We start from the raw sequence: 13616 nt of genomic DNA on the forward strand, positions 1-13616 counted from the left end.
GATGCATAACTTATAGGCTGAGGTTCTGACATTGTTATGTCTTGCATAATGGAAAGGCTCATTGCATATTCTGACATTACTATGTCTTGCATAAGGGAATTGCTCATTGTACATTCTGACATTGTAATATTGTGATGCTTAAAGCGGGTATATACGATTTTGTCAAATATTTATGAATTTATATAAACTGTGTAAAAAACTTATTATATATATAGTTCAATATAAATTAAAATAAAAGTTAAGAAGAACATGTGTTGAAAAATGCGAAATAAGCCAGATATTTAATTCTGAAATTGAAAACGGCTGTACAGCCGAATTCGCCAGCATGTATACCATACATGTACGATGTGCATCTAAACTTAGTTTAACGGTTTATTTGAATTCCTGCAACGATAACTATTCATACGACACACGAACACTATCTCCGATCCTAACACAAAGACGAATGCTTCGGTTATTGTAGGAAAATATGTACGTCACTATCGGCTCGGGGCGCTAATTTGTCTTTGCTCCATTTTATGAAATTCGGCTTTAATGTATAATTTTTCTTGCCTATTTTGTGTTATTGTAACATATTTTATCAATATATTACAATTAAACACATATAAAAAATCGTATATACCCGCTTTAACTTATAGGCTCAGGTTCTGACATTGCTACGTCTTGCATAATGGAAAGGCACATTGCATATTCTGACATTGCTATGTCTTGCATAATGGAAAGGCTCATTGCATATTCTGACATTGCTATGTCTTGCATAATGGAAAGGCTCATTGCATATTCTGACATTGCTATGTCTTGCATAAGGGAATTGCTCATTGTACATTCTGACATTGTAATATTGTGATGCATAACTTATAGGCGCATAGCACATACTGAAATTGCTATTTTTTGCAGAATAGAAGGACTCATTGCACAATCTGACATTGTAATATTGTGATAAATAAGTTACAGGCTCATTGCATCTTCTGACATTTTTATATAGTCTAACATAAATGAGGTTCAATGTGCAATATTATATTGTTGTATAGTCTAACATAACTGAAAGACTCAATTAGCATTCTGACATTGTAATATCATCTTAAAAAACTGATAGACTCAATGCAGAATTTTACCTAGCCACATAGTCATACATATTTATAGAAAATAGGCCCAACGTGCATTCTTACGTTGTTATATAGGCTTACATAATTGAAAGGCTCAATTTGAATTCATCATCGCTACATAGGCTTACATAACGGATAGGCTCAATGTGCAATCTTCTGTAACCAATAGGCTGCACACAATGTGGTATTGTTGACAATTGTCTTACAGAAGCCTCATTTTCGGACCATTGCTCAGCTAAGGACCTCTACAAGGATGTCAGTGTGCCGGTGTTTGCCACCCTTAAAGGGGTATGAATAAATTATATGTGACAAGAATAAATGCTGCAATTTCAAAGTTATGAAGTGTAAATGATATACTTAAAGGGGTATGAATACATTTGTTACATGTAAATGATGCCCTCAAAGTTCTATTTTTATGTTACTTTATACATTAATTACTTGTAAATATATTATACCACAGCCTTGTTATTTTTATGCTCCCCCAAAATTTACTTTGGGGGAGCATATAGGCGCCGCTTCGCCTGTCCGTCCATCTGTCTGTGTGTCCATCCGTGCACTTTTTGTCCGGGCTATTTCTCAGCAACTAATGACCTGAATTCAATGAAACTTTATGGGAAGCTTTACTACCAAGAGGAGATGTGCATATTATCAGCAGGTTCTGGTCGGATGATTTTTCACAGAGTTATGGCCCTTTGAAATTTTCTATAAAAAAATTCTTGTCCCCCCAACTACTGTGCCCTCAAGACGTTTCCTTTTATCTGAATATAAAGTGCAATATTGTGACAAAAAAAAACTTTGGGGAGCATCACCCGTCTCCGACAGTTTCTTGTTTTGCTTGAAATTGTTAACAGGAGTTTGCAGATTTTATTTCTATGCAGCAAAATAGGAAGTACATAGAAAAGTGTACTGAACATAACACATGCTTGCTTAAATCTTTTCCATGAAATTGAACACTATCAGATATAATCAGGCAAGTGTATACGAAAAAATAGTCCAAATCTTATTTATTTTTTCTTTAATGACAGAAAGCTCGGCAGATCCGTAACACTCCTTTCACGGAGGAAAGTGCCGAGTCATCAGAGGACGAGGGCACCAGTGACCCTGAAGGTGGCGCTCCTGCAACACCGCGCACCATCGCCCGACGGCTAAACACCACCAGTACCGGGGCAACCAAGCGTGGTATGACATACATACAATATCTGTAGTCCTAAAGGCATATTGGTTTCATTTAGTGACAGTGGTCATAAGTTAAAGATAATTAAATAAATTGTGTATGCCCCATTTTGATGTTGGGGGAATATATTGCTTTACACCTTCCAATGGTTGATAGATCTTTTGGTCAGTTTGTAAACTATTTTGTTTTTGCGCTATATTTTGACAACATTTGATCTACCATCAACCAGATTGGCAGGCTAGTTATTTAGGAGGAAACAAAGACGCCCATTGAGGATAACAGGTCGATGGTCAAGATTATCGGGGCTTTTAACATGAAGTTATGTAGGAACAATGGGTGGTGTGTGTTCCCATGGTACCCAAATGAACCATCCCTTTAGTAGACGTTTTATTATGAAAAACACCCATCTGAACAAAGGACCCTGTATTCCCTTTGTAGCTCACCTGAGCACAACGTGCTCACGGTGCGCTTTTGTGATCCCCTGTCGTCCGTCGTGCGTCATCTGTCGTCAACATTTTGCCTTGTGATCACTCTAGAGGCCACATTTATTGTCTGATCTTCATGAAATTTGGTCAAAACATTTGCCCCATTGATACCTTGACTGAGTTCGAAACTGGGTAAAGCTGGGTCAAAAACTAGGTCACTAGGTCAAAAAAAAGAAAAACCTTGATAACACTGTAGAAGTCACATTTGATGCCCAATCTTCATGTTACTTCGTCAAAATGTTTTGTCTAAATGATATGTTGGTTGAGTTAAAAAATGGTCCGTTCCGTTAAAAAACATGGCCGCCAGGGGGCGGGGCAGTATTCCTTATATGGCTATAGAGAAACCTTGTGAACACTCTAGAAGTCACAATTTTTGCCCAATCATCATGAAACTTAGTCAAAACATTGGTTTCATTGATATCTCGGACGAGTTAGAAAATGTCCCAGATCAGTGAAAAAACATGGCTGCCAGGGGCAGTTCCTTATATGGCTATTGTAAAACCTTGTGAACACTCTAGAGGCCACATTTATTGTCCAATCTTCATGAAATTTGTCAGAAGATTGGTCTCAATGATATCTTGGATGAGTTTGAAAATGGTTACGTTTGCTTGAAAAACATGGCTTCCAAGGGGCGGGGCATTTTTCCTTAAATGGCTATATATGGCTATAGTAAAATCTTGTTAACACTCTAGAGGCCACATTAATCGTCCGATCTTCATGAAACTTGGTCAGAAGATTCATCCCAATAATATCTTGGACAAGTTAAAAAATGATGCCGGTTGGTTGAAAAACATGAAGCCAGGGGGCGGGGCATTTTTCCTTATGTGGCTATAGTAAAACATTTTTAACACTCTAGAGGCCACATTTATTTTCCGATCTTCATGAAACTTGGTCAGAAGATTTGTCCTAATGATATCTAAAATGGTTGCGGTTGCTTAAAAAACATGGCCACCAGGGGGCGGGGCATTTTTCCTAATATGGCTATATATATATATCATGCTTTTGTAAAACCTTGTTAACACTCTAGAGGTCACATTTATTGTCCGATCATCATGAAACTTGGTCAGATGATTTGTCCCAATGATATCATGGATGAGTTCGAAAATGGTTCTGGTTGGTGGAAAAACATGGCCGCTAAGGGGCATGGCATTTTTCCTTATATAACTATAGTTAAACCTTGTTGACACTCTAGAAGCTGTATTTATTTTTACGATCATCATGAAACTTTGTCACAAGATTTGTCCCAATGATATTTTGGACAAGGTCGAAAATGGTTCCAGTTGCTTGAAAAACATGGCCACCAGTGGGCAGGGCATTTTTCCGTATATAGACTTATGAATCTTCATGAAACTTTGTCAGTATATTTGTTTAAATGATATCTTGGATGTGTATGAAAATGGTTCTGGTCTGTTGAAAAACGTGGCTGCCAGGGTGTTCACTAGTCATGAAAGTTGGTAAGAACATTTTGTTCTAATGACATCTTGGGTTGCACAGAACAGGTCAGTTCCTTTGAATCTCAGGTCAGCGACTTTGGGCCTTTCAGGACCTCTTGTTACAGGATACTGCCTGCATTTATTGTGTTTAAGCATGAAATCACCCTTGACATGGTGTTTACAAAAAACTTGTTTCAGCCTGTTTATGATTACCCCATATAGGTGTTTACAAAAAACTTGTTTCAGCCTGTTTATGATTACCCATATAGGTGTTTACAAAAAACTTGTTTCAGCCTGTTTATGATTATCCATATATTTATTTTAATTAATTGCAAGTTTCTCATTGCAAGGGATTAAAATCATTTACAGTTCATCTAAGATGAGGATGGGGTGCACATATGTTTTACAAAAATCTCGAGTTTTTGCATAGTGTATGTGATACATCACTCATTTATATGTTCAGTGATATTTCTAGGGACTGTGTTGCCTGGTTTTAATCCAGTTAAGGTTTACATGCAACTCTGTTTCTTCAAGAATTATTCGTTTAAAATTCAGTCATGAGATTGTGATCATTGACTTGTGTGAGGACTTAATACCACAACACTGTCCTGCAATCAAGCATAATTTTGACTCTATTTGTACCTTTAGGTTAACGTTTGCATTCCTTATCTCTATGTTTACTACAAATATTGTTGTAAAAAAAGTTGTGCCTATGTGTGCAGGTTCTTTATTAATAGAACTTGACCTAGACCTATAAATGTCACCAGCCATAAGCAAAATTTTGCCCCCTTTTGCACTTAGGAAAGTCAGATTACGGTATGCGTGCATCAAGTACATATCTCGTGTTCTACAACAGGTATAAATTTAAAACCTCACGTCATTAGGATCATCGTGCTAGGTCACCAACCAAGGCCCATAACTCTGACTTACAATTAAGCAAAATTAATTATGGGGCTATTTGTATTCAGCTTCAAATATGTTCATGTGATCATTATAGCAGTTGACGGAAATACTATATTTTTCTTACAAAGCATGGCAATAGTTGAGCTGTCTTGGTACAGCTATTGTTTTGTGTGGTGTTTGTTTCTTTACTTATGAACTTGATCTTTTTAGGTTATAATTAAATATTATTATTATATATTCTAATTAATACTACCGTTTGCTTATTGCAAAGCTGTGTTGCATTACGTTCTCACTGCCATTGTAACACACCTTGGTCTAATATCACAATTATTTTGTGTCTGACTCAACCCTGCTTTTGAGGACAGATATCTGAATATTCTTATTGTAAAGATTTGAGATTATTCCCAATACTCATCTTAGCCAAAACTCTAATTTCCTCTTCCGAGTTGCGCTAAAAAAAAGAGAATCATCAGAACATTAGGCCAGTTTGATGATTAGGTTCTTCACTAACTGCTCCTTTCCAACACAGAAAATCATAAAAAACCTGCTATTCCTTTATTGTGCTCTTCTGTTACAAAGGTGGTTGTACCAGGCAGTCTAACGGTTCGGAAGTGTCCGGGGATTACGCCAGCCCACCAGATAACGTCACTGTCAGCAGTGACTCAGACACCACAGAGCCGGAACAGAAACTGGTGAAATACGAGGAAAACAAGCATGTGAGTGCTTACTATGGTTTGTGTCATCTTGTCTGTGGGGTGATATATATATATATATCATTTCAGTGAAGTGCTTATTAACAGTCATTAAAATTATCACTTTGGCAAATCATATGGAAATTATTATATAAAGGCTTGAAAGCACACAAATGTTGCATGCCAACCTTTTTACATTTTAGAACCTGAGCATGCTTGAATTAGAATTTTTCAGTGCAGACTTTATGGACTGGCGCTGATTTCAATAACTGTATCTACTTTATCCTCTTAACCTTTGAAAAGAAAAAATATATAGATTTTTTTTTGTGATTTAGCATTTGACGAAAGTTAACATGTATAGTTTTCTTTGTATTTGAAACTGAGCCACTTCAGACATGATACCAGTATAAGATGTATTTTTCTTGACCAGATTTTATTTGTTCCTATTTGAACTAAAGTAGACATGGTTTATTGACATTTTTAGTATTTTAAATTCTAAGATAGGGTCCTTAATCAAAGTTTCATCCTAGTTTGATTGAAAATGATTCAAAGTCTGCTGCATGGTCATTATAAGTGCCTGTTATTTAATTATAGAATGTTCAGGAGCCTGCAAACAGTAATTAGAGCATTACATCCAAGCTTTGGACAGCACAATCATAGTTATGCCTTCCTTGGAAGAAACTGGGATTTATTGCTTTGTATTTTCTGTTGATAATTCATATGACTGTTAGTTGGTAGGAATCTATCGGTCCTGCTAGGTATATTGCTTTGCATTTGTCAGTCAGTTGGTTAGCCTGTTGGTCGGTCCAGCAGTCCTGCGAAGGTATATTGCTTTGCATTTGTACATCTGTCGTTATGTTGGTAGATGTTTGTTTCCATGCCTTATCTATAGAAAGTTTACTTTCAACCATGCAAATTGGTATGATGGTTACATGGAAAGAAAGAAAGATGCCTAGGTCTGTTGATCAAAACTCAAGATCACAGTCATGGGCTTGTCAACGTAACGTAAATTTGTTTTTAACCAGGTTTTCCAAAGGAAAAAAATGGTTATTAGATTGGCGAATGCGGGCGGGCGGCTGGCTGGCGGGCGGAACAAAATTGTCCGCTCTCTAATTCAGATAGTTTCCATCCGGTCTTTACGAAACTTGGTCAGAAGTTGTATCTAGACAATATCAAGGTCAAGTTTGAATATGGGTCATGCCGGGTTAAAAACTAGGTCACCGGGTCACTTAGTGCGTTTTACACATTGAGCATGTTGTCCGCTCTTTAATTCAAATAGTTTCATCCGATCTTTACGTAACTTGGTCAGAAGTTGTATCTAGACAATATCTAAGTGAATTTCGAATATGGGTCATGCCGGGTCAGAAACTAGGTCATGGGATCGAAAAACAGACTGATTTTGAAACAAGGGGGGTAATTGTGATGAACAATCAGTAGCAATGCACATTTTGAGTTGCAGTTGTCTCCCTTTATCAGACATTTTTTTTTATTGAAAACCTGGTTTTGTGACAATTTTGTCCCTTGTTTAAGATATCTTGAGAATACTTTAACCTCATATCACGAAAATTGGTTTAGTAGTAACTTATGTAAGAAAGAAGACAACTTTTGATTTTGAGGTACCAGGGTCAAAGGTCAAGGTCACATGGTCTTGTAGCATGAAAGTAGTTATGGCACAAACTATTGAACTTTTGTTATGGATGTTGGTTAAATATTTATTAGTTACATATGAGGGAAAGAGGATATATTTTAATTTTGAGATCATCAGATTTAAGGTCAAGGTCACATGAGCTTGCATCAAGAAGTTTATTTCTTCATTTTATTAGCTCATCTATTTTTTGAAAAAAATTATGAGCTATTGTCATCACCTTGGCGTCGGCGTTGGCGTTGGCGTCGGCGTCCGGTTAAGTTTTGCATTTAGGTCCACTTTTCTCAGGAAGTATCAATGCTATTGCATTCAAACTTGGTACACTTACTTACTATCACTAGGGGACTGGGCAGGCAAAGTGAGATAACTCTGGCGTGCATTTTGACAGAATTTTGTGCCCTTTTTATACTTAGAAAATTGAAAATTTTGGTTAAGTTTTGCATTTAGGTCCACTTTTTTCAGAAATTATCAATGCTATTGCATTCAAACTTGGTACACTTACTTACTATCATGAGGGGACTTGGCAGGCAAAGTTAGATAACTCTGGTGTGCATTTTGACAGAATTATGTGCCCTTTTTATACTTAGAAAATTGAAAATTTTGGTTAAGTTTTGTGTTTAGGTCCATTTTATTTCTTAAGTATCATACTTGCAACACTTACTAACTATCATAAGGGGACTGTGCAGGCAAAGTAATGTAACTCTGACTGGCATTTGACAGAATTATGTGCCCTTTTTATACTTAGAAAATTAAAAAATTTGTTAAGTTTTGTGTTTAGGTTCACTTTATTCCTACAGTATCAAAGCTTTTGCTTTCATACTTGCAACACTTATTAACTATTATAAGGGGACTGTGCAGGCAAAGTTATGTAACTCTGACTGGCATTTGGACGGAATTATGGGCCCTTTATACTTAGAAAATTGAAAATTTGGATAAGTTTTGTGTTTTGGTCCACTTTACCCCTAAAGTATCATAGATATTGCTTTCATACTTGGAACACTCGCAAACTATCATAAGGGTACAGTAAAAGGACAAGTTGCATAACTCTGGTTGTCAATTTAACGGAATTATGGCCCTTTTTTTACTTAGTAACTAGTTATATGGTTAAATTTTGTGTTTCGATCCACTTTACTTCTTAAGTATCAAGGCTATTGCTTTCAAACTTCAAATACTTTCATGCTATCATGAGGTTAATGTACCTAGCAAGTTGAATTTTACCTTGACCTTTGAATGACCTTGACTCTCAAGGTCAAATTATTAAATTTTGCTAAAATTGCCATAATTTCTTTATTTATGATTAGATTTGATTGATACTTTGACAAAACTTTTTTTTAAGATCATCTCAAAAATGACCACCACACCCTCACACTATACCCCCCCCCCCCCCCCCCCCACCACCCCAATTTTTTTTTGTAAACGGTTAAAAAACACAAATATTTATTTTTATTATTTTATGTTTGAAATACCGTCCAACCATCGCACCCAAGAATCCCCCCCCCCCAACCCCCCCCCCCCCCTCCCCCCCCTAATTTTTTTTTTTTTTTTTAAGATCATCTTACAAATAACCACCACACCCTCACACTATACCCCCCCACCCCCCCCCAATTTATTTATTTTTTTGAAACGGTTAAAAAACACAAATATTTATTTTTATTATTTTATGTTTGAAATACCGTCCAACCATCGCACTCAAGAATCCCCCCCCACCCCCCAACCCCCGAATTTGTTGTTTTTTTTGCGTTTTTTTTCCCTCATTTTTGGAAGATAATGTAATAAATTCCACACCCCCACACTATACACCCCTCTTCACTCCACCCCTCCCTCCTTTGTGATTGAAAATGAGAGTCCCTTCACCTTTAAAAAGAAAATAGATGAGCGGTCTGCACCCGCAAGGCGGTGCTCTTGTCTAGAGAATGTTTTGACCTGCATTTATTTGAATTGATATGCTTGTTACATGTGTAGAAATAGTGACTCATATTGATTTTGAGGTGAACAGTTCAAAAGTAAAGGTCACTCCCCCAGCTTTTAACAGGAAATTTCTTTCCAAACAAAAACTAAGAGGGCTTTGATCTGCTATCATGCAAATTGGTGTAGTCATTACTTGGATGAAAAGTAAGATGCCTATTTGAAAATTTGACGTTTGAGCTCATCAAGTTAAATGTTCAGGTAACAGGGGCCTTTAGTTTCTGCATGATATATTTAGAATTAAAATCAGTTATTGAAAATCAACAGATCAAAGGTAAAGTTCAGTGGGACAACTCTGCTGCCAGAGGGCATACATGTGTTACAAACATTATTATATCTTTTATTCAGTCATAGTATAAAGTAAAAAATCAAATAAACAGATGAAGCATGCATTTCATGAAATATTTGAATAGTGTTGCTAACAGTCGGACATTTTCACAAAATCAATATTAAGGTTACCATAAGGAAACTGTTTTTTTTCCAAAGAATCTTTCTTAGTTTTTGTTTGGACGGTTAGGAGGCCTCATCAAGATGTTTTAATGTTTAATGCATTTAATGTCTCTGTACATCACAGGACACACTAGACAAATGTGGTTACCTATCGAAGCTTGGAGGAAAGGTGAAGACCTGGAAGAAACGCTGGTGTGTCCTCAGGGGATCAGAACTCTACTACTATAAGTCACAGGTATATCCCCTTAAATTTGCACATGATTTTAACATATTCAGATATTGATACACAAAAATGAGATTTGTCACAGGAGCTTAGAGTTAACTAGGTCTATGAAACAAGAAAATCATTTGGGTGCGTACATTTTTTTGCTAAAAATCAAATTTCAGTTTTTATGCCCCCGGATCGATAGATTGGGGGTATATTGTTTTTGTCTTGTGTGTCTGTCTGTCCTTTTGTCCTTCTGTCTGTCTGTCTGTCTGTGTGTCTGTCTGTCTGTCATTCTGTCCAAAACTTAAACCTTGGTTAAAGTTTGATAACTTTTGCAATATTGAACATACCAACTTGATATTTACCATGCATGTGTACCGTAAATTTGCGGCCATAAGTCGACCTAAAAACGCTCCCAAAATTGACTTTAAAAGTCAACTCGACTTATGGATGAGGTACTAAATAAAAAAAAACAAAAAACATATTTCTGTGCTGTTTTTTTTTAAAGTAATAAATCTCCGAAGCGGAGGAATGATGACTGTTTACGTTAAGGCCGACTCGTCTTTTACTTAAATGTCCGCCGATAACAAAATACTTCATCTTTACATTGGTTTTTAATTCATTAATCTTCGTAATAAGTCCAAATAATAACATGTAACAATAACTTCGAAAATATCAAACATTTGTGACGTACGGTTATGTGGCGAAATTTATACATAGCAATTTGTCTATTGATACATCGTCCGTTGTCTGCTAAGAACCATAAAAAATACTATTGCTGACACTTGTACCCATTTAAAGTTAATCCGCGTAAATACAAACTGTCAACAGGTGCAGGTGTCTTTATGCCACCAATTATCCCTTCTCGGCCTTTTGACTAAGATCAAAGTGTAAAGTGTAGTGTTGGCATCCTTTTGATCATTTGTCTTTATTGCGTAACGCCTAAAATAGTTATCCGTTAATGATATGCACAACGGTTCTGCTACAAACTACTTCTGACCAATCAAAAATAATTACTCTATCGTTGGATACGCCTTTAACCAATCGATATTGTTCAATTTCACATGGTATTTTTTTTGATTGGATAAAGGTGTGGTTTCGTTGATTTATTCACAACTGTCCCACAATTAATGCATAATCGTTTCGTAAATAAATAGATCTTATCTGAGTGAAGATTTCATTCATTGTTTGATTATAATAATATTACGCACTCACCCTGGATTATTAAAAGTGTAATTGGACATATTAAATACACAATTACTTTTGATTAGCTGCTTAGTATTATTAGATAAGACGTTTTTCCAGAATGCAGAAAATATTCCTCGGCTATTTCGTGATTTACGAATATGTAACAGTCGAATAGCGAGCGATGCGAGTTTTGGTAAATTCACGTGTTTCATGCATAATGGCGAAAGCGTTTTTGATTATTTGAGAGCAAGTTACAATTATTTTGACCATATAATGAATTTCTGCGTTCAAGATTTTAATGAATTTTCACATCAATAGCACTAACATTTGAATACACAAATATCTGCTCATAATATTAATGCTGAAAGTTATTACGTTAAATGGGAAACTAATTTTGATTTGTGAAATATATATTAAGTTCGAAATAATCAATGAAATGTTATTATGATTTTGAACAATAAAATAGATTTTTCGTGATAATAAATAATTGAAACGTTGAATGTTTCGTATTAAATATATTCTTATTATTAATATCCAAAAAAATGTCAACTGCCAGTGCAAAACCCCTCAGAACCATGACTGAAACGTCACTTAAACATGACTGAGATATTGAGGAAATTTACCCCCCGACTTATGGCAGAGTCAAGGCAAAAAAACAAGTTTTTCTAGCCACATTATACCCCTCGACTTATGGCCGAGGTAGACTTATGGCCGCGAATGTACGGTATCTCATGGAGCTGCTAATTTTGAGTGGTGAAAAGTCAAGGTCAAGGTCATCCTCCAAGGTCAAAGGTCAAATATTGTATTATCTTTCCTAAAACTTTAACCTTCTTTAAAGTTTTATCATAACTTTCCGTCAGTATGTCAGTATGTGTGTATGTCAGTCTGTCCTTCGTCAGAAAAAAAACTTTCACGTTGACCATAACTTTTGCATTATTGAAGATAGAAACTTGATATTTGGCATGCATGTGTATCTCATGAAGCTGCACATTTTGAGTGGTGGAAGTTCAAGGTCAAAAAAGTTGTTTTTTTGTTTTTTTTCAAAGCGGCGCAATAGGGAGCATTGTGTTTCTGACGAACGCATCTCATGTTTAATATTGAACACAACAACTGCATATTTGGCATGCATGTGTATCTTGTGGAGCTGCACATTTTGAGTGGTTAAAGGTCAAGGTCATCCTTCAAGGTGAAAGGTAAAAAAAAGCAGCGCATTAGGGGGCATTTTGTTTCTGACAAACACATCTCTTGTTTGTATTTACTTTCTTACATTTACGACTTAGATATTGCCTACTGTGCTTTAACACGAATTCTGTTAAACAAGAAACAGTAAAAAAACATATTTTGTTTTTTTAGCTCACCTAAGCACAACGTACTCCACCTGAGCACAACGTGCTCATGGTGAGCTTTTGTGATTGCCTTTTGTCCGTCGTCTGTGGTGCGGCGTCAACATTTGCCTTGTTAACACTCTAGAGGCCACATTTATTGTCCAATCTTCATGAAATTTGGTCAGAAGATTGGTCTCAATGATATCTTGGATGAGTTCAAAAATGGTTACGTTTGCTTGAAAAACATGGCTTCCAAGGGGCGGGGTATTTTCCTTTTATAGCTATAGTAAAATCTTGTTAACACTCTAGAGACCACATTTATTGTCTGATCTTCATGGAAATTCGGTCAGGAGATTCATCCCAATAATATCTTGGATGAGTTCGAAAAATGATGCTGGTTGGTTGAAAGACATGGCTGCCAGGGGGCATTTTTTCTTATATGGCTATAGTAAAACCTTTTTAACACTCTAGAAGCCACATTTATTTTCTGATCTTCATGAAACTTGCTCAGAAGATTTGTCCCAATGATATCTTGGATGAGTTCAAAAATGGTAACCTTTGCTTGAAAAACATGGCTTCCAAGGGGCGGGGCATTTTTCCTTATATGGTTATAGTAAAATCTTGTTAACACTCTAGAGGCCACATTTACTGTCCGATCTTCATGAAACTTGGTCAGAAGATTCATCCCAATAATATCTTGGAGGAGTTTTAAAATGATGCCGGTTGGTTGAAAAACATGGCCGCAAGGGGGCGGGGCATTTTTCCTTATATGGCTATAGAAAAATCTTGTTAACACTCTAGAGGCCACATTCATTGTCCAATCTTTATGAAATTTGGTCAGAAGATTTGTCTTATTAATATTTTGGATGAGTTCCAAAATGGTTACATTTGATTGAAAAACATGGCTGCCAAGAGTGGGGCATTTTTCCTTAAATGGCTATATATGGCTATAGTAAAATCTTGTTAACACTCTAGAGGCCACATTTATAGTCCGATCTTCATGAAACTTGGTCAGAAGATTCATCCCAATAATATCTTGGAC

The 13616-nt window shown here is 36.2% G+C and overlaps 1 protein-coding gene across 5 annotated transcripts in view; it reads left to right on the forward strand.

Moving 5' to 3' along the window:
• The window catches only part of LOC127875467 (pleckstrin homology domain-containing family H member 1-like), a 153461-nt gene that overhangs the window by 108161 nt on the left and 31684 nt on the right, over nt 1–13616 (forward strand). For all 5 annotated transcript variants that reach the window (XM_052420535.1, XM_052420534.1, XM_052420539.1 and 2 more), the window contains 4 exons: nt 1315–1394; nt 2132–2285; nt 5681–5817; nt 9978–10088. In XM_052420535.1, the coding sequence (XP_052276495.1) occupies nt 1315–1394; nt 2132–2285; nt 5681–5817; nt 9978–10088 (482 nt within the window). The remainder of the gene's footprint in view (nt 1–1314; nt 1395–2131; nt 2286–5680; nt 5818–9977; nt 10089–13616) is intronic.

Source organism: Dreissena polymorpha, chromosome 3, assembly GCF_020536995.1.
Source record: "Dreissena polymorpha isolate Duluth1 chromosome 3, UMN_Dpol_1.0, whole genome shotgun sequence".
In the NCBI taxonomy this organism is placed as follows: Eukaryota; Metazoa; Mollusca; class Bivalvia; order Myida; family Dreissenidae; genus Dreissena; species Dreissena polymorpha.